The sequence below is a fragment of the Idiotropiscis lumnitzeri genome, chromosome 15, assembly GCF_059441095.1.
Source record: "Idiotropiscis lumnitzeri isolate Australia: NSW breed Sydney's pygmy pipehorse chromosome 15, RoL_Ilum_1.0, whole genome shotgun sequence".
NCBI classification, from domain to species: domain Eukaryota; kingdom Metazoa; phylum Chordata; class Actinopteri; order Syngnathiformes; family Syngnathidae; genus Idiotropiscis; species Idiotropiscis lumnitzeri.
In genome coordinates this window covers 12,773,965-12,793,324 of record NC_142405.1, presented here as the reverse complement: position 1 = coordinate 12,793,324, position 19,360 = coordinate 12,773,965, and the positions used below count along the sequence as shown (strand labels likewise).

At 41.5% G+C, this 19,360-nt stretch overlaps 2 protein-coding genes across 3 annotated transcripts in view; both read left to right on the top strand.

The window, feature by feature from the left end:
* The window catches only part of abcc1 (ATP binding cassette subfamily C member 1 (ABCC1 blood group)), a 32,289-nt gene extending 24,159 nt beyond the window's left edge, over positions 1-8,130 (top strand). For both annotated transcript variants that reach the window (XM_088316061.1, XM_088316060.1), the window contains exons 26-31: positions 267-368; positions 2,081-2,227; positions 4,459-4,617; positions 4,780-4,946; positions 5,227-5,421; positions 6,144-8,130. In XM_088316061.1, the coding sequence (XP_088172187.1) occupies positions 267-368; positions 2,081-2,227; positions 4,459-4,617; positions 4,780-4,946; positions 5,227-5,421; positions 6,144-6,252 (879 nt within the window). In that variant the 3' untranslated portion in view covers positions 6,253-8,130. The remainder of the gene's footprint in view (positions 1-266; positions 369-2,080; positions 2,228-4,458; positions 4,618-4,779; positions 4,947-5,226; positions 5,422-6,143) is intronic.
* Positions 8,131-8,740: 610 nt separating this feature from the next.
* scaf1 (SR-related CTD-associated factor 1) lies at positions 8,741-19,357 on the top strand. The gene is made up of 6 exons (XM_088317613.1): positions 8,741-8,910; positions 10,422-13,957; positions 14,132-14,214; positions 14,888-15,190; positions 16,119-16,247; positions 18,040-19,357. The coding sequence occupies exons 2-6, from the start codon at positions 10,519-10,521 to the stop codon at positions 18,187-18,189; spliced, it is 4,104 nt and encodes a 1,367-aa protein (XP_088173739.1). The 5' UTR covers positions 8,741-8,910; positions 10,422-10,518; the 3' UTR covers positions 18,190-19,357.
* The last annotated feature ends 3 nt before the right edge of the window (positions 19,358-19,360 follow it).

The window sequence follows — 19,360 nt, the reverse complement described above, 5'->3', positions numbered from 1 at the left end:
AAAGCATAAACAATTATCATGGTGTAAATATGTGCATAAAGTATGAATAATTCAAGAATAGCAACATGACTGGCATGCAGCTCATCCCTCTTCAACTTTCATGTAGTGTAATTCCAAAAAGAACAAATGCACTGCCACCTGCTTTACCATATATTCCCTCCTACTCCAACTTCAAGCCCTTGCACAGATTTGCTTCATTTATTTGACTCAAGAGTATAGGGTGAACATCAATACACCCTCACTTGGCTATCCTGTCTCATGTGCAGCTAACAGCCTCTCTGACCTGGCTGGTGAGAATGTCCTCCGATGTGGAAACAAACATAGTTGCAGTGGAGAGAGTGAAAGAGTACAGCGACACAGAAAAAGAGGTACAGTACATAGTATCAGGATTTTGATTATATTTTGTCTCCCCCAATTAATTTGGAAGTAGACACTAATAATTGTACTGATGCACAAAATGTATCGCCCACATTTTTCCAGCCTTCATTTAGAGACATTCAACTGTTACGTCCAACATTGAAAAAAATCTTTGTGCAGGACAGTTTTACGTGGACGATGTTTACTCAAATATTTGCTTGGGCAAATGGCGGTAGTTAGAACTCGTTTTAAAATTTGGACGAGAAAGCCTATGTCCTCATGCAAAACTTCATGAAGTTCAAAAAGAGGAAAACAAGTGTGATTACATAATGCAAAGTGTTATAGAACACACACTGAAAATCTCATGTATGCATCTCCATTCAGAGGTCCTCAAGCCACTTTTTTCTTATTTAGTCATCAATATTTATGTGGAATTTTCAGTCGGTTGGGCGATATTAAAATTTTAACACCGTTTCACCGTCGCCTCATTACACCAGGGTGTAGGGAAATATTGTTGCTAATTTTAGACTTATTTTGTAGCTTGCATCGACCAGCGCGAGTCTATCTGGCCTCGTAACCCAAATCTGCCATCAGTATTAGTTTACATTTTAACCGTTCGAACGGGCTACTAATTGTAATTTTTCTCAAACATCCATTTGCATCATAATAGCAAATGGTAATTGAAGTATACTTTTATTGTGTACATAATTCTCCTTTTTTAATTGGTACCAGCTGATGGAGTATGAACTAACAACCGAAAAAAAAAAAAAATAGGCCAAATTGCAGCGGTTGCAATTTTGGGGGGGTCTGCGCTGGAGTCGCAAGCTGTTTGACGGCCGTCTTGGGCGCATTTGGAAAGACCCTCCAAGCGCACACAACCATTGAGAAACTCAGCGCATTGCTCAATTTTGTTATTCAAAAGACACCAAAAATGAAGTGCCAGTGCACCAATGTGGGACACGATGCGCCAACGCTGGCTGCGTTCAGAAATGACCACACCCAATTTCAGAGTAGTATACACGCAGCTGTGAATTTCCCAACATGCCCCTACTCTCATGTAGTCTTATGCATTGTCAGGGGACTAATAGAACGTCAAATTCCGGTCCAGTGACGTGACATTATAGTCTTCTATTTGTTTAAGATTGTTATAGTACTATTGAATTGAAGACATAACTTCACATTTGCATGTGCTATCAAAAAATGTTTTAATCACATATTAGGTCTTCATGCCGCACATTTTTCTTTTCTTAATGACATGTTGCGAGTAACACCATTGCTATTTTTAGACACCGCAGGATACTGTATCACGAAATACTGTCCAACCCAAATTTTCAGTACTGAACTTGTTTCTTGTTGACTGGCATATCCTTGTGGCCTATGAACCCATGGAACGTATTATGAATTCACTTAAAATAATTTTGTTGCCTTTTTTTTAACGATTGTTCTTGAACTTGATTGCTCTGTTAAACAACATACTTTTATAATACTTGTGTATGAAAATTAGTTGGAGGATGTCTGGTAGGATACATCAAAGTCATTTTCAGTTGTAGATATTATTTTGTCACAGATTGATTATTTTGGCCATTTCATCTGGTTAGCTTCTTTTCAGATTTAAGTTTTGTAAGATAAACAAACCTTTTCAATGCTGCTGGTATCATTTCTTTTTGCATAAACATCCCTGTGTTCCGTTACTAATCTTTTATATGCATCCAACTACCACCAGGCTGAGTGGAAGCATGAGCTCTCCGGCCTTGCCCCTGGGTGGCCCACTGAAGGGTGCATAGAATTCAGAGACTTCGCTTTACGATACCGTCACGATCTGGACCTGGCCATCCGCAACATCACAGTCAGCATTTCAGGAGGAGAGAAGGTCTGCCACTTTTGCACATTTACAATCTATACTGGTCGCCCCTGCAATATGCCTACTTGAAAAATAAAATCCAAAAGCTTTACATTTGCGATAGAGTTGAGAAACAAAGTAGTCCTTTATCTGTATATCTATTTTCTATACTGCTTGTCTTCGTTTGGGTCATGAGTGAGCTGCAGCCAATTCAAGCTGGGTTTGGCGGGAGGCAGGATATGCCTGAACTGGTTGCCAGTCAGTCGCTGGGCATATATAGGCTCATAAACATTCAGCGGTATGGGAAATTTTGAGTCTTTATCTTCATATGCATTTTAAATGTTGGAAAGGTAATCAGAGAAAACTTGTGCAAGCACAGGAAGAAAATCCAAACTTTAAATCATTGCGCACTTTAAAAGCAATCACAGCTGCAAACACAGTCCTTTACCGTGAAGTAAAAATTAAAGAGAATGACGTTGAACAATTAAGTAACAGAGCTGCTTCTTTGAATTTTTCTTCTTCCATTTCTTCTACTGCTCCAATTCCAATGAAATTGGGACGTTGTGTTAAGCAGAACTACAAACAGAGTTCAATGATATGCAAATGATGTACAACCTAGATTTAATTGAATAAACATACAGACAAGATATTTAATGTTCAAACTGTTGTACTTTATTGTTTTTAGCAAATAATCATTAACTTGTTTTATGGCTGTAGCATGTTCCAAAAAAGCTGGGACAGGCGGCATCAAAGACTGAGAAAGTTGAGAGATGCTCAGGGTAACTGAGAGGAGCTTGCCTCAAGCAAAGATTCACAAGCAAAGATGAGGCAAGGTTCACCTCTATGTGAACAACTGCATATGAGAAAATAGTCAAGCAGTGGACAATGTTCCTCAACTTGCAATTGAAAGGAATTTAGGGATGTCATCATTTACTGTCCATAATATCATCAAATGGTTGAGATACTCTTCATGTAAGCTTCACTTCATGTAAGCGGCAAGGTTGAAAACCAACATTGAATGCACGTGACCTCCGATCCCTCGGGCGGCAGTTTTGGAATCAGTTAAAAAAATTCATCTTGAGAATTCACCTATTTTCTGATTTTGGTCATATGATCTTTGCAAGCTGATCCGCGATTGGTCATTACCTGAGCCCTGAGTAACTGTAATGTAATTTTCAGTACAGTTACTGTAATGCCCTCACATATGGAAAATGACAGCCGCAGTCTATTTAATGAACACTGATGGAATAGTAAAATACGAGCACACTCGGGCAGGAGCTGCTGTCGGCCGCAGCTCACACACAGGCACTCGCATGCAGATTCAGGACAGTATTTTGTTTACATTTCATGCTTGCATATTTTTGTATATTTGCAACAATCGGTTTAAAAAGTGAGTTTTCATAAATGTGAATGTTTAAAGCTTGTGGAAGGGGTAAAACTATCAAATATTTTCCTAGTCTCTGTGTTGCAGAGTTTCACCAAAAGCAGGTGTATCTGGAACATATGCCTCGTGATAAGCGGGTTCTCTGTAGTTGCCCTCAATGGGAGTTGAGTTGAGTTGATTTAAGATGTTTTTCACATCTTGAAAGGACTGTGCAAACACAACTCCACCACCAATAGTACGTTATTGTCAGGTTTAAAAGGTCCTGACGCCTTCATTAGACTGAATTAAATGCTGAGAACCAGAGGAATAACCAGGGAAGGTTTTGTCCTTTCTCCATCGCGATGGGAGGAGAAGCCAGGAGGTGAAGTAGGCGTCTTGCCAGTTCAATCTCCCGCACTCTCACTGACTTCTTCGCCCATCCCTCTGGACTTTATTCAGAGAAAAACGGAACCTATGGAAAGTGAAACCCAAACAAGCGTGTGGGTGTGCGCATGTGTGCTGAAGCAATGATGTGCGTGTCTGTGAGTGTGTGTGTAATTATCATTGATACAAATAGTGTATAAAAAAACATGATTAAAAATACACAAACTATTTACATAGTCTCACATTTATTGCCCACAATGCATAGTGGTGATAGCCTCAGGCTTTGCACCTGTCTTGCTTGAGCTATAAATTCTTTTTGGGGGCGTTGAACTTGTATGTGTTGCTAAAGGATGCAAAGGTGGATGCCAAAGTAATGCATTTATGGAATGAAGGGAAGGTTTTGTCTAAAATGAATCCATAAATTAAACAACCCCCCTGTTTTTTTGTATCAATAATTTACTCCGTACTTGTGATCATCTTTACTCTAATCTTTTCTACTCATTCTTTCCCTAAGATTGGGATTGTCGGGCGCACGGGAGCAGGCAAATCATCCCTAACATTGGGCCTGTTCAGGATCATTGAGGCAGCAGAAGGTCAAATATTCATTGATGGAGTAAACATTGCTGAACTTGGGCTCCACGAGCTCCGCTCCAGAATTACCATTATACCACAGGTCAGTGCTGTGAGGTGACAAATAACTTAAATATTCTCTCATTGGTAAGGTTTCTGTTTTGTCCTTGCTTTTCAGGTCTTTTCCTCATTTGCGTCATAACAGTATTTTTTTTCCCCCCAAATGTAATCCATGATGTACTGTACCTTTTTGTCTCCCCCTCAGGATCCAGTGTTGTTTTCAGGCACTCTGAGGATGAACTTGGATCCATTTGAAAGCTACTCTGATGAGGAGATATGGAGGTCTTTGGAGTTCTCTCATCTCAAGAACTTTGTGTCCGGCTTGCCGGACACACTTAGCCATGAATGTAGTGAAGGGGGAGAGAACCTTAGGTATGAACTTCATTTCCATTTGTTGTCATTAAGTTTCATTGAGATGTCATTGTCATCCACTTCAAAGCCGTCTATATGTTTTCACCAGACCAGAACCAGGACTACTTCCTGCTTCTGTGGCTAATAGTCATGGGAAATGTAGTCCTACAAGCCGAATGCTTCCTTTTTTTTTTTTTAACAGACCCTTTCATTGATATTGCACCTATAAATAAAGTACGCCTAATGGTCCGTAAAATATGGTGTATGTGCAGCTCATTTGCCATTTGTGTTTTTCCTTTAGCGTGGGGCAGCGGCAACTGCTCTGCCTGGCCAGAGCATTGTTGAGAAAGTCCAAGATCCTTGTCTTAGATGAGGCCACAGCCGCTGTGGACATGGAGACCGACAACCTCATTCAGACCACCATCCGCTCTCAGTTTGAGGACTGCACCGTCCTTACCATCGCTCATCGCCTGAACACCATCATGGATTACACAAGGTATCATTTACCACATTTACATTAGAATTTCTATGACACTAAAGGTTACCAATATATTTTCCAAAAGTGTGAAACTGTAGCAGTAGTTGAGGGTCACGCCAACATGCTTACCCCCTGTTGTGTTTCATATAAATTTAATGTGTTTAATAATGTATTATTATAAAGCAGTAAATTACAACATTTTGATTGGCTTGTGCGGATATGTTAGAATTATTTTTAAAAAATTGAACAGCCATTATTAAGTGTACTTGCTTGGTATACTCCACATTAACAAGATATCAATCAACATTCAGCAAAAATATACTTACACTGTAAATCAATTGTTCTACGTTTGTAAAGTGTCCTTCTTAAAGCTCTTATTTGTCCCAAAAACGTCACAAGGGACGAAGGTTTTAGGGTCTTACTCGTTTGAATGTGAGGTTGTTTTTTATGTTACTTTCAATATATGCTCTGTCCCACATTCTTCTTTTGAGAAGACAAAAGCAAAATGTGGGCTTAACTAAGCTCATATGTGTTATGCTGAACTTCAATATTTACTTCCGAAAATGTAGTAGTCAAAATAGAAATAATATACTTCAGGAGCAATCAACTTGAGGTTGTACTTTTTTATGTTAATTATCTGTTATATAATAAGAATATAATGTCTCTTTGGCATAAAAAATAAAACTGTGTCGTAGAGTTGCTGTGTGCTGAGAATTAAACTAGTGTTCTTTTTCATTCAGAGTTCTGGTTTTGGAGAAAGGAGAAATGGTAGAATTTGATTCCCCATCCAATCTCCTAGCTCAAAAGGGATCCTTCTACAACATGGCCAAGGATTCTGGGCTGGCCTGAAGCTTTGTCACAAAGTTCTTCCAAACCACTTTGCCGGGCTCACCTTGTTTCTTGCTGTGAGGGTCTTCTTCGAAAGAGTGACCGGAGGTGGCACAGAAGTTGTTACGTTCCCGTGTTTGACAAGTCCAGCAAAGATGTTGGTAAAAATGATGGGCTTGGTTTTTACATGCTGACCAAACTTACATCTTAATTAAACTACTCGTTAACTGCCTTTGCAAGCAAATATGCTGCTTTTTGTTTATACCACTCCTTTAGGGGCTCCTGCTGTTCCACACAGGGGGGCACGCTTGTGTAGCCTTTATTTTGACATCTGTGGTTTCAAAAGACATAGGGGCAGCCTTATCTTCACACCTTGCTCCAGTGACTCGGGTGAGATCTGTCGCCATCAACTTCCTCAAATGCAAAAAGTTTTAATCCAGGATTCAAACGTGTGGTGATTTGAGCGATAGAAGCTATTTCGTTGTTTACATGAGGTTCCATGTATTATTACAAGTATATACATATACTTTGAGCAAATTCTATTCTTTTCAGCAACTATTTGGCCGATGGAAAATGAATAATTGATTTAGGGACTGGATTTGAAAAATATACTTTTTTTAAAAAAAACACAATTGTGTTAAAATCTACTTGTAGTCTGTTTTTACAATTTTGATGAAGGATGGAGGTGGAACCTGCTAAGCGTTATATTTGTCGAAATATTTGCTGCTGAATGTTACGTCATCAGGATGGACAGGGTAGAGTTTTCCATTTTAGACTGGTAGTGTTGGGTGCGGCAGCTTGATTGGTCAGAAATGTCTGCTGGTCGTTGACTAGTAATGCTACAGACTTCAGCCAGTGGTGGGTTACAATGTTGAACCTTAAACGCACAAGTTCACGGGATCTGTGGAACAGATTCCAGTTTTAGGTCACTTTATATGCTGCATTATTTATTTATTTTTTTTGTCTTCTCTTTTCAGCAGCTTTAAATGAATGTTAATAGCAAATATTTAAGTAGATTATTTTATGCTCTTGTGGAGCTCAAGTACTTTTGATCAGTCGTTGGTTCTTTGAGAAAATGGCAACTCGAGGAGCCTGACTGATTCATAGGATTTGAATTTTAGGCTGAGAACATGTTTTGATTACATCTGCACAATGTTTTTTCAGTCACAATTTTTTTTAAGCAAAATTAGAGCATACCGCTTTATTTGTTGGTAAACAACTGAGTATTTTTTGACTTAAGATTCCACCAAAAAGAAAAATCACATTTGTCTGTTGGGAGCAGTTTTGTGTCCATTGAAAAAAAAAAATTTGTGTGCGCGAGTGTTGGTGCGTTTTTGTTGTATTGTCTGTGTGTCCTTGATTGGTTTTTTTTCGATCTATGTTTCTGCTTGTCGCTGTGGCGTTCAGTACAAATAACACCAGCAGACTCCAATATTTATGATGCTGAACCATTATGTTTTTCACATTGTCATTTTAAAGAATCTTTTTAGATATAATGGCATAATGTGTGCTGTCTCTTTGGCGAGTTTCAAGATCTCACAGAATAGAGCCTTATACACTATATTGTCTGTTTTTTCATCAGAGTGTGTGTCTGTTATCTACAAAAGCCAAAAAAACATCATTGTTGATTCAGCAAGGCTTCTTTTTTGGGGGGGCTACGATTGGGCAAAAGATTCTCCTTGTTCTTGTAGTGTATGGATTTGTGCGTTATTTGGCAGTGGTCAAAATCAAGGTTCTGTTTTCTCTCATTTGGCTGTTTTGTTTCTCATGATTGTAAAGCCTGTGGAGATTAAAGAAAAAATATTTTGTTGCATATTTAGCAATGCAAATTAATGTTTTTCTGCATTTGTTTATATGTATATTATCAGTTTTGAATAAATTCAGTTTATACACACGTCATTTTTATTTCTCATTGTTCCATATATGTGTGAACATTAGTTGTTATACCCAACGATCTGTTCAGGGTGTGCCCTGCCTCTCGCCCAAAGAAAACTGGAATAAGCTCCAGCACACCCGCGACCCTTGTGAGGATAAGCAAGACTGAGAATGGATGGATGGACTAGTTTTGCATTAAAAAACAATTGGTTAAAATGAAAATCCTTGAACAAACAATAATACACAGGGAAAAATCTGTTTAATATTCTATCAAGCTCCCCGAATTGTTCTGACCTTTTGTGCATCATGTCGATGGAATAAAATGTGTTTTCAATCGGTGAAATATAAAATATTTTCTCGTGCTTAACCAGATCAAGTCCGTGTATAATTTTCATTTGAAATTGTCACTTGTTATTGCCAGTCGTGTCATACAATCATGATAAGATTAAGCAACATCTACAATTTGCGACTACGATTTTTAGTCACACTAGTCAGCCCTTTAGGCGTCAGAGCTTTTTCAATAAAAATGTGAAAAGGTCATTCTGTGAATGTTGCTTGGAGCAATTTTGTTACTTAGGCGCTTACAGGGTTAAATAAAACCACATTTCCCATAATCCTTTGTCATGCGGCTTGAGGGAGTGGAAAATGGCGGTGATTGATGGAACTGAGCTGATGTTGCGTTCATAAAACCGCATAAAAGCAGTCTTTCTTGATTTCCACCGTCAAATCTTATGTGATTAAAAGCAATTCCGGTATGCGCAGTGCGCACGCTGGGACACTAAACTGGACGTAACGGGACTTGAGGTAATATGAGCACACAACCCATACTTGCTATATTTTGCAAGCTAGCCTCGGCTAATTTAGCTTAGCTAGATGGCTGCCTGGTTGTGCGGTAAGTTACAAATAGATGACTTTTCAAAGCGTGTTATATCGTTTTGCTGATGAGGACTGACAGAGTAAAGCTCAAACATTCCTGACCATATTCCACCACTTTCGGTAACCATGACAATCAATGCCCAGTTGCCAACAGTGGTAGAGAAACCGCAGCTAGAACTCAACATAATAGCAAAAGCGAAATCCAGACGCTGGATGGAAACTGTTGACGGTTCGTGATTTGAATACGTTGCTTTATTTGTGGATTGGATTTTATTAGCTCATTCGCAGTTATTATAGTGACATACACTATTACCAATAGTAATAACGTAAGGAACAAACGTGGCACTGACGGATTGATCATAGCTCGACAGTTGCTTTATGCCTGTCAAGAGGTAACTGACTGCAGCAGTCGCATTTTTCACTCATTTCTCACAAAGTATTATATGTACGGCGTACGCATCGACTATGTACATAACAAATGTTAAAAGGGAATCCAACACCCCAAAATGATTTGCAATAAAATGTTCTATGTGCCTTCCCTAGTCTAAGCATGTCATTCTTATTCATGTTGTGCATGTAGAATATGAGTTAAGCAGCAAAATCTACCCGTTTTTATCAATCACATATGGGTGGCCACCTCAGCTAACAACCAATCATAGCTCTCCTGTTTTCTTAAGCAGAGCCATGATCGGTCATTACCTGAGTCCTGTGCAACTGTGATGTCATTTTCAGTTGACAGAAGTGACGAAACGGCTGCTCTCTGAGATAGCTATAATGAGATAGCTATAAGATGGTGGTTTTACTGCTTAACTCATATTCTGCTGACACAATATTAATCAGAATGCCATGTTTCGACTAGTGGACCTGCACAGAACCTATTCTTGTAAAGAGCATTTTTGGGTTGATGTCCCCTTTAAGGAGGGAAAGCAACATTGACCAGAAATAAGAGGTTAAATAAATCAAGAATTACTAGTACAAGTAGGCTGGTGTAGAAGATTTCTTTGATTTTATCCAAAACTATCCCAGCATTTTGTAACACAGTTGAAAACAAATTCTCTTGCATAGTTGACTTGACTACCTTTGTATTCTTAAACATTCTTGAAGTATATAATTTGAATGTTGAGTTGTGCTTGAAACCATTGTGTAAAATTGGACAAGTAGCAAAGTACTAATAGTGTAACACATCAGCAATTGTTGAGGAAAATGTGCCACATCAAACAAGACCTCCACTATAGCAACTCCACTGGACAACATTTTTGTGCGTGTTGCATCTATTAAAAATAGTAAAATGATTAATATTATTACACACTCGAGAGTCATAGTCGATCACAAAATGAAGAAAAATGTCCCTCATTTAATTCTGTGCTGATCTCAGTACTCACTCTTCATTCGTGCACTTTTAAATCCAAGACTACATCTTTCTCTCTCCGCTCTCTCAGGTTTGTTTGTGGGTTCCAATCATTCAGTGGCCTTTGCTGTAGTTTCCAACCTCTAGGTCCAGCTGACCGACCTTTATACAACCAGCTGTCCTAAACCATGGACCTGACGTCAGCATCGGGCCTCAAAAGGAGGCTTGTCACCTCCTGCTCACCCACTGCCCAAAGAGAGATTGCTAGAAGCCCACCTCGTCGCTCACCCTCTTTGTCTCGGTCATCGCCATCATCTGATCAGTCTTCACCCTCATCTACATCCTCTTCTCCCTGTGCCAACTCATCAGCTTTTGAGAACCATGTTAAAGGTCAGAATCGTGAGTCAGAACTGGTGAGGGTGTCTTCCACATCTGCCTCCCTAGCAGTGTCATGCCTCTCCACATCCAAAGCCACCCTTGCAGAATCCTTCCCACGCAGTTTGGCACAGTCAGTCGTTGAACATCAAGAAGAAGGTAAGAAAAAGGAGATATATGATCCTTTCCATCCTACAGAGGGGGAAAAAGATGAAAAGACAGAAGAAGATGATGGAGAGAAGTATGATCCTTTTGAGCCCACTGGCTCTCCAGCATCAGATGATGACGATGAAAACGGCGAATACACAGAAAAGGTAACGAATGCGGAGAGAGAAATTGATGAGGAGAAAGAAGAGGAGCCTCCAGATTCCACTGACGTTTTCAGTGACCCACCGAGCCCTCCTTTGGCTCCCCAACTCTCTCATAGAAGGCGAGTTGACTATAGCACTACCAAAGCGCGAGTTAAGAGAGAGCGGACTGATTCGGACCATTCTGAGATTGAAGAGGGGGAGATTGTTGTCGCTATTGAGAGAGATCTTGGCAGCAAGAGAACAACAGCAGAAAATCTCCTCTTGAACTCTCCCAAGATCACCTTTTTTGATCCAAAACCAGAGCGCATCCTCCGTGTGCTAGATGGGGATGGATTTGTGTCCGTATGCGCAGACAGCAACTGGGAGGTAGACAGGGAAGCAGAGGATGAGCCTGTGGTAGGAATGGAGGATTTGAGAAGGAAACTGGTCAGCAAGAGGAAGGAACGATATCTTGCCTTTCCTGGTTCGTCCCCACTCGCTTCGAAGCCGCCACCGCCGCCGTCTCCTCCTGTTGACTTGATGCCCTCTTCCCCGCTTGCACCCGCTGCTGAGCAAGGAAACACGAATCGCAAGTCCTCCAAAGGTTCCAAGGACCAAAACAGACTGAGAAGCAAGGATACAAAGGCTCGGGAGAAGGATGAGAAGCGGAAGAAAAGAAAGAAAGACAAGGAGGGAGACCAAGATAGGAGCAGAGAAAAGAAGCCAGGGGACAAGGCCGATAAAGAGGGTAAAAGTAGGAGAAGCAGCAGAAGCAGTAGTCAGAAGAGAAAGAAAACACATCACAGTAGCCCAGAGGCTTCACAATCACACACCTCTTCGAGACGAGATGGCCACAGTAGACATTCCTTCTCCAGCCCTTCTGTGGAACGTCATAGGGAGAGGGATAGAAATAAAGAAAGAGACCGGGACAGAGGTAGAGACAGAGACAACGACAGAAACAGGAAAAATGAACGAGACAGGTATCGAGAAAGCGAACAAAGCCGCACCTTTAGCCAAAGAAGAGATGAAAGAGAGAGACGTTCAAGCTCAAGAAAGGATGAGAGGAAACGGAAGGGAATATTTCATTCAAGCAGTAGAGAGCGAGATGTTTCAAAGAGGCCGAGGAGAAGCAGGGAGAGAAGAGAGGGTGAAAGAGCCCGGGAGCATGAGAGGGAACGTCGCCGGGACGGGCGTCCTGTTGTCCCACCTTCTATTCAGGACCTTAATGGCTCCGACCTCTTCGCTATTAAGCGAACCATCACAGTCACCACCACCACAACCACCACTACAGTACCTGGCTCTCCTATACTCACGCAAGCCTCTCCATGTCGAATTGTACAGGACTTAGACATGCCCCACAAGAGAAAGAAAAAGAGAAGATGGCACTCAGGTGGTAAGGAGATGGACCGGGGAACTTGTCATAGCCGGTCGCCGTCGCCTCCACGGTATCACAGATATGAGTCAGACCGCTATTCCGATAAATTAGAGATAGACGTCTTGTCTTTAGATGGTGAGGCTTTGGACTCAGACTACCCATCCTTGGAAGATACACCTCCAGCAGCCCTACCCCCAGAACCACCTGCCCCCAGTCCCAAATCTAAAACAACCCCAAAAACTGAACGGCATCACCCAAAAAAGAAAGGTCACGCATCCAAGAAATTGACTCAATCGTCGTCATCCTCCTCCTCATCCAATAAAACCAAAAGCAAATATCTGCCTTCTCTGTCAGTCACGTCTAACTCTGCTCCTGTCTCAACTGGCCTTCCTTTAGCCAAGAGAACCAGGAAAGTAGGGAAAGACAAAGCGTGGGACAAAAACAACAAAAAGGATTTGGGGCGCTCAAGCAAATCGAAGAAAGAGGGCAGCAGTCGCAAAGGCAAACTTCAGTCCAAAGTGTCTGTTTTGGTGCGTGAGGGTGTGAGTAGCACCACTGGGACGTCAATTGGCTCTGGTAAGTTGGGTATGGACCTCCTTGGTCCTGCAGGTGCTGGAGGAGGGTCCGGCGGGCCTGTGGTGGGGGGTTCAATTGCTGTAGTCTTCTGTAGAGATAATGAGAGCAGGTCACCCTTTCTAAAACCTTGCACTGAGCCTCTGTCAGTAGGAGTCCGCAATAAAGATCTGGTGGGAATGGGCAAGCGAAACAGCCTAGCAGCGCCGCAACCCTCTTTAACCAGGCCTGTTGGAATGAAATCAAAGAAAACAAAGCCCGGTTCTATCACATCCACTTCCTCCTCTACTTCGTCCCCTTCATCAACATTAGCAACAAAGCGCCGGCGTCGATTGGCCAAGAAAGTTAGGGAAAAAGGTGTCACATCAGATTTGGACACTGGAAATGGGAGTCAACTAAAAGTGGCATCTGAAGGCTGGAGTGGAGCATCTCAAGAGGTTCTTTCCGCTGCTGGAGATGGAAGCAAGCCTGTCAGTCCACACTCCGGCCAAGCAGGCCCTACTCCTTGTTCATCATCCTCCTCTTCATCGTCTTCCTTTACAAGTGTGCTCCCGCCCTCCTCCTCCCCACCGCGTACACCCCCACCTTCTATGGCTCCCTTGCGGGACCTCAGGGAGTCTTCACCAGACTCTCAGACTGTAGACAGCAGCTGCAAGACTCCAGAGCCTTCTTTCCTCGCTGACGACTGCCCAACACAGACCAGCCCCACACCTCCGCCATCAAGTCCGCCCAGCCCTCCCAGTCCATCCGTACCTCAGGGGTCAACACCCACCGCCATGCAGCCCCCCTCTGACAATGCGCCCAAATCTGTGCCGTCACCTCCTTCCCCTTCATCATCGGTTGGGGGTGTTCTTGGTTCCCTTTCGCTGCCTCTGTCGTCGTCAGACCCCTCTTCCTCCTCTGTGTCGTCGTCATCCGCCAGTAAGCCTCCTCCACCCTCTCCTCCAGCAGCTCCTGTCCTCCCATGGAGTCTGCAGACAGGGGTGGACTGCACAACTGGAGGGGTTCTTGCATGTGAGTTTGCTCCATCAGTTGTAATGATTTTTTTTTTTTTAATTATTCACACCTGAAAGCTATTTTGATTCATTAAACAAAGCACAGTTTAGCCACACATGCTGTTGCTCATGTGTTTATAAAATCAAAAACCTTGTGAATCTTACAACTTCCTCTCATCATTTGTCCTCTTAGTAACTGCCCTACTCTTCAAAATGGAGGAGGCAAATATTGCCAGCAGAGCAAAGGCACAAGAGTTCATCCAAGCGACCAGCCAGGTGAGAGGAGAACTGACCATCTTTTTTTACACTCCAGTCCTTTAGATATAATAGTTCAATGCACAATACACCAGGCACCATGTTAATTTAATCATACTCCAATCGTGATAATGAAACATTCCATATAAACAATCTTGTTACTTTTACCTCAAAACCAGTGTTTTTCCAAACTACTTTATGTAGTTTTACATTGCAAATTTTTTTTTAGTTGGAGTGGTAGAAAATAGTTGCCAGGGATTTCTGTTAATGTGGAGTGGTCTCCTTTTAGTTCATTGATAGAGCTATTTATTATTAATTAGTTTGTGTGCGCATATCTGAAAAAAGATGATTCAGTACGTATCCTGATGCATGGGGTGTGATACGATTCAAGTATGGTTCGATTTGAAAGTGGACTGGTTCGATGTGGTTCCGTTTGAGAGGTTATGATGCAATGAGCGTCTTATCATTTTTCAAACATCTGAATGAGCTTGTCAGTCCCATATAACTCTTCCATAAAAGTCGATTTGACACATATCGTGTTATATTTTAATTTGGTTACATTTTTCTTTTTAGTCAAAACACATTTTCTGATTCAATTTAGGTTTTGTTTACACCACGGGTGTAGCACTAATTTCAATATCAATGTGTGGATATGTCAGTGTTGTCACTTACTGTTCTTTTGTCTTAAACACAGATCCTCTCACAAGCAAACCAGAGTCAGTCTCAGGCTCCATCGTCTGCCTCCATGACCTCCTCCCAGATCCCTCCTCCACCTCCCAATCTACCCCCACCGCCTGCATTACACCCAGCTCAGTTCATTCTTCAAAGCTCTCTGCCATTAGTTGGTTGTACCAAAACTCCACCTTCCCACCTGCACCCCACCCTTGGTGGCGGTTGTGCACAGACACCCCCACCTGTCATGTCTGTTGGGCTGCCAGGATTTACAGGGAGCTCTGGGGACACTTTTTGGGACAATGAAAGTAAAGACCCTGATAAGGTGAAGTTTGAAGCTCATTATTATCCTGTCACAATTGTAGTTGTCCTGTTTATGTAGGATACTCAACACTATGCACGATGTATAGCATTCCCATCACTACCATTTAAAGCACAAAACACAGAAAATAAATCTGCAATATTTGCCTACACTTTGTACAAGTGTATGTGCAGCCTATACCTAACAGAAAATGTGGTGATACACATGAAAATGGAAAACACAAGCTAGCTGTCCAAGTCATTTGGCAAAAGTGAACACAAAGATGTTACCAAATACCGTATTTTCCGGACCATAGGGCTGAGTTAGCGCGAGCTCGCGCTTTGTAGTGCGGCGCGCCTAATATATGCATTAAATACAGAAATAGCACCCTCAACTGGTGTTGCGCCCTTTGATGCAGCGCGTCTTATGGCCGTAAAAATACGGTATTACCCCGCTTCCATCATGGTACATCTACTATATTAGGTGTTCAGTGTAGTTTGGTCCAAGAAATAAATGCTCAAGTTAACAATACTTTGGCAATTCAATTTCATTGTTTTGGTTCTGACTGGCTTTCCTGACAGTAAAAGAAATTGCCTTTGTAATCTGGTGAGCGTAGTTCATGAGCATTAAAAACCTTTTGATGTTTAGAGCTGTAATCTTGGGTGAAAACATTGTCAGTCGATATAAAAATAGGGATAATTTTGCCAGTTTGGCTTTCTTAAAGAAGAAAGACAAGAAAGTGCCTCTACAGATCAACAAATACACTTTTGTCCTCATTGTATATTTTCAAGATTTCCTCCTTCAGATTATGTTAGGTTTCTAACTCACAAGGGGGAACTATTTATTTTCATACCCACCCCTTTTAATTACATTTGCAAAATAATTATTTGCATTTTATTTTGGTTTTCTTATTCGTGTATCTACATTTGACCTTTTTTGATGAAATGCACAGTACCTGAAGAAGCTCCACACCCAGGAGCGGGCAGTGGAAGAGGTGAAGCTTGCTATCAAACCTTACTATCAGCGCAAAGACATCAACAAGGATGACTACAAAGATATCCTCAGAAAAGCTGTTCACAAGGTCAGCCCGTACATCATACACACAACTCTTGGGACTCATTGCTACACGGGGGTCCTCAATTTACTCAACTATCCTGACATATGAGGTTACAGACTGCTCACAATGAACTAGATTGTGCAATGCTGTAAGAATACATATCATATGGCCCAAAACAGTGTGCACAACAAAACGTGAAATATTGCAGCAGATCCTCACGTGTGGCGAGTGTTGCCATTAGGCACCGTCCCATCTCACGACACACCTGTTGTAAGACAACAATAATAATGGCTGCGTCTGAGTTTTATTTTCCCATTCTGGATAACCCCGCTCCTGTGAAGTTTTCTGTCCCAATACCGTGATTAAAGGTGAAGTTGACTACTGCGCTGCAGGATTCACAAAAAAAAAACGGCACCCTCAAGTGGTGACTCTGCACGTGCCTTCCGGATTACAATATAAAGATATGCCATTGTGCCAAAAGATCATAAAAATGCCTGTGGAAAGATTGAAATCCATCTATCCATTATTTGTACCGCTTCTCCTCACAAGGGTTGCGGGGGGGGGGGGGGGGGGCTAGACCCTATCCCTGCTGTCTTTGGGCAGCATGCGGGGTACACCCTGAACTGGTTGCCAGCCAATCGCAGGGCACACATAGACAAACAACCATTCACACTCACACTCATTCCTCGGGGCAATTTAGAGTGTTCAATCAACCTGTCAAGCATTTTTTTGGAATGTAAGAGGAGTATCCGGTAAAACCCCACGCAGGCACGGGAATAACATGCAAACTCCACACAGGAAGGCCGGAGCCGGAATTTAACCCGTGACCTCTGCACTGTGAGGAAGTTTGAAATGGCCCCTTTTGATTAATAAAGTTAGAGTTCAGTGATTTTCGTAACATTTTGCAGCCCTGCGTTTTTCCACTAAGATCTAAAAACATAGTCACAGGTTATTTAAAGAAATAAACTTCCCCCCCCTCTTTTATCTCTTAAGTGGTAGCTGCATAAAATGTTGGCTTTTCTTCCACTTCTCATCCTTTTTAGCAAAATAAATAAATAATTAAATCCAACAAGCAACAGCACCTGATTTGAAAGTCACATTTTAAGTTATGTGTTAAGAACAGACTCCAGCTCTGTTTCATTGGCAGCCCCTTTTTCCCAAGCATGAATGTGACCTCACTACTCACAGAACGTACAAAAATGTCGACCATTGGCATCCAAAGTAAAAACCAAAGTTTTATATTAATTCAACTCAAAACTAACCAGCCGGCTTTTATAGAGGACTACAGAAATAAGACTGGTGAGAAGTGGAGCATTTAGTTTTATTTATCCAATTTTGTATTATTTTCCATCACATTATTTATTCTCTTATCTAATTTATATATTTGACTAAATTATTGTTTATTGCACTGGAGTGGGGAGCTCTGTAATCTCGTTGCACACTGTACAATGACAATAAAGGGATTTCTGATTCTGATTCTGATTCTGATTCTTTAGTTGAGGTTATAGTGTGCAGCGCTTTGAGTACCAAAGGTAGAAAAGAGCTATACAAGTGACAGCCCATTTACCATTAAAAAACGGTTTTCTAAACAAGTAATCAAATAGAAAAAATAATGATGGATAAATTTGATGATTGATTAGTTGTCCATTAATCGATTCATCGTTGGACCTCTAATATAGTTCCGTTTGAAGTTATAACTAAACTGGCCTCTATGAAACAGTTTTACCCGATTGCATGCATTCTCCCAGTGAACTCCCTTGTGACAATTTCAGTACTAAAGTCTTTGAACTTAATCATGCTTCTGTCATTGTTTCAGATCTGCCACAGCCGTACTGGTGAAATTAACCCAGTCAAGGTTAACAACCTTGTGAAATTGTACGTCCAGCGCTACAAATACTTCCGGAAACATGGACGCAAAATGGATGATGAAGAGAGGGATGACAGGGAGCAGGGCGGGGCTTTTTGAAATGTCATCCATATCTGCCTTTGGTTGTTCTGAACATCCACTAATTTGTGTTTAATCCATCCATCCATCATCTGTAGCGCTTCTCCTCACTAGGGTCGCGGGGGGTGCTGGAGCCTATCCCAGCTATCTTCGGTCAGTAGGCGGGGGACACCCTGAACGTGTTGCCAGCCAATCGCAGAGCATAACACATAGACGAACAACCATCTGCGCTCACACTCATACCTAGGGGCAATTTAGAGTGTTCAATCGACCTGCCATGCATGTTTTTGGAATGTGGGAGGAAACCGGAGTTCACGGAGGAAACCCACGCAGGCACGGGCAAAACATGCAAACTCCACACAGGAAGGCCAGAGCCAGGATCAAACCCACGACCGCTGCTGTCTGTCACTGTGAGGCCATCGTGCTAACCAGTCGGGCCACCGTGTCGCCAATTTGTGTTTAATGTTTCTATTATTTAGTCTTCTCTGCATTATGTATCTTCTCTATGTGATTTAACTGTAAATATGTCAAACAACAAAAAAATTGTTCTTGAGAGAACGGGTCATGTATAGAAGATTGAGTGAATGGATTCCATTTATCCCAATAAAATCCAAAAACCCTAAAAACGCAACCAATTAATGCTACACATGATTATACAAACAGCGGGAAAACTTTTTTTTTGACTCTGTCTCATAAGTAGGATGTATTACACTCCTAACTACTCATCACTCATTCTCAGAAATATATCCTATATCCGTCATATTTCCTTAACACACAACTGTCTCTTTGCAAATAGTATGCAAGCTTGAGTGGCCAGCGGATTGATCTTCAGTAATTTATTTATGGCACTGTCGTTTGAATACAGTTGACACTCACCTCTCGGGTTGTCATACCGTGTTTTGCTTGACTTGTGTCAATGAGTTGCTGAGTTAGAGAATCTGACTGAGTCATTCATATAGTACATGACTATCAACAATTCATTAATGGTGCTTGATTACTCTGTGTTCTGCGCCATGTTATGTCAACATTGTACATGAACCAACAAATGTATATATTATAGTTGCAGGTTTTTAATGGGTTTTTTTTTGTTGCAAACGTTAACATCATCAGGAATTGAGCAGACCGACTTTATAAAAGATAATCCAATTGTTTACATCCATGGAAAATAAATGTATTTTGATGGAAGCATGCA

Bases quoted from the DNA above. Each gene is read 5' to 3' on its own strand.
- scaf1 (XM_088317613.1), top strand. From the start codon at position 10,519: ATGGACCTGACGTCAGCATCGGGCCTCAAAAGGAGGCTTGTCACCTCC. The intron at 13,958-14,131 runs GTGAGTTTGCTC...TTGTCCTCTTAG, and splicing joins AACTGGAGGGGTTCTTGCAT to TAACTGCCCTACTCTTCAAA. The intron at 14,215-14,887 runs GTGAGAGGAGAA...TCTTAAACACAG, and splicing joins TCATCCAAGCGACCAGCCAG to ATCCTCTCACAAGCAAACCA.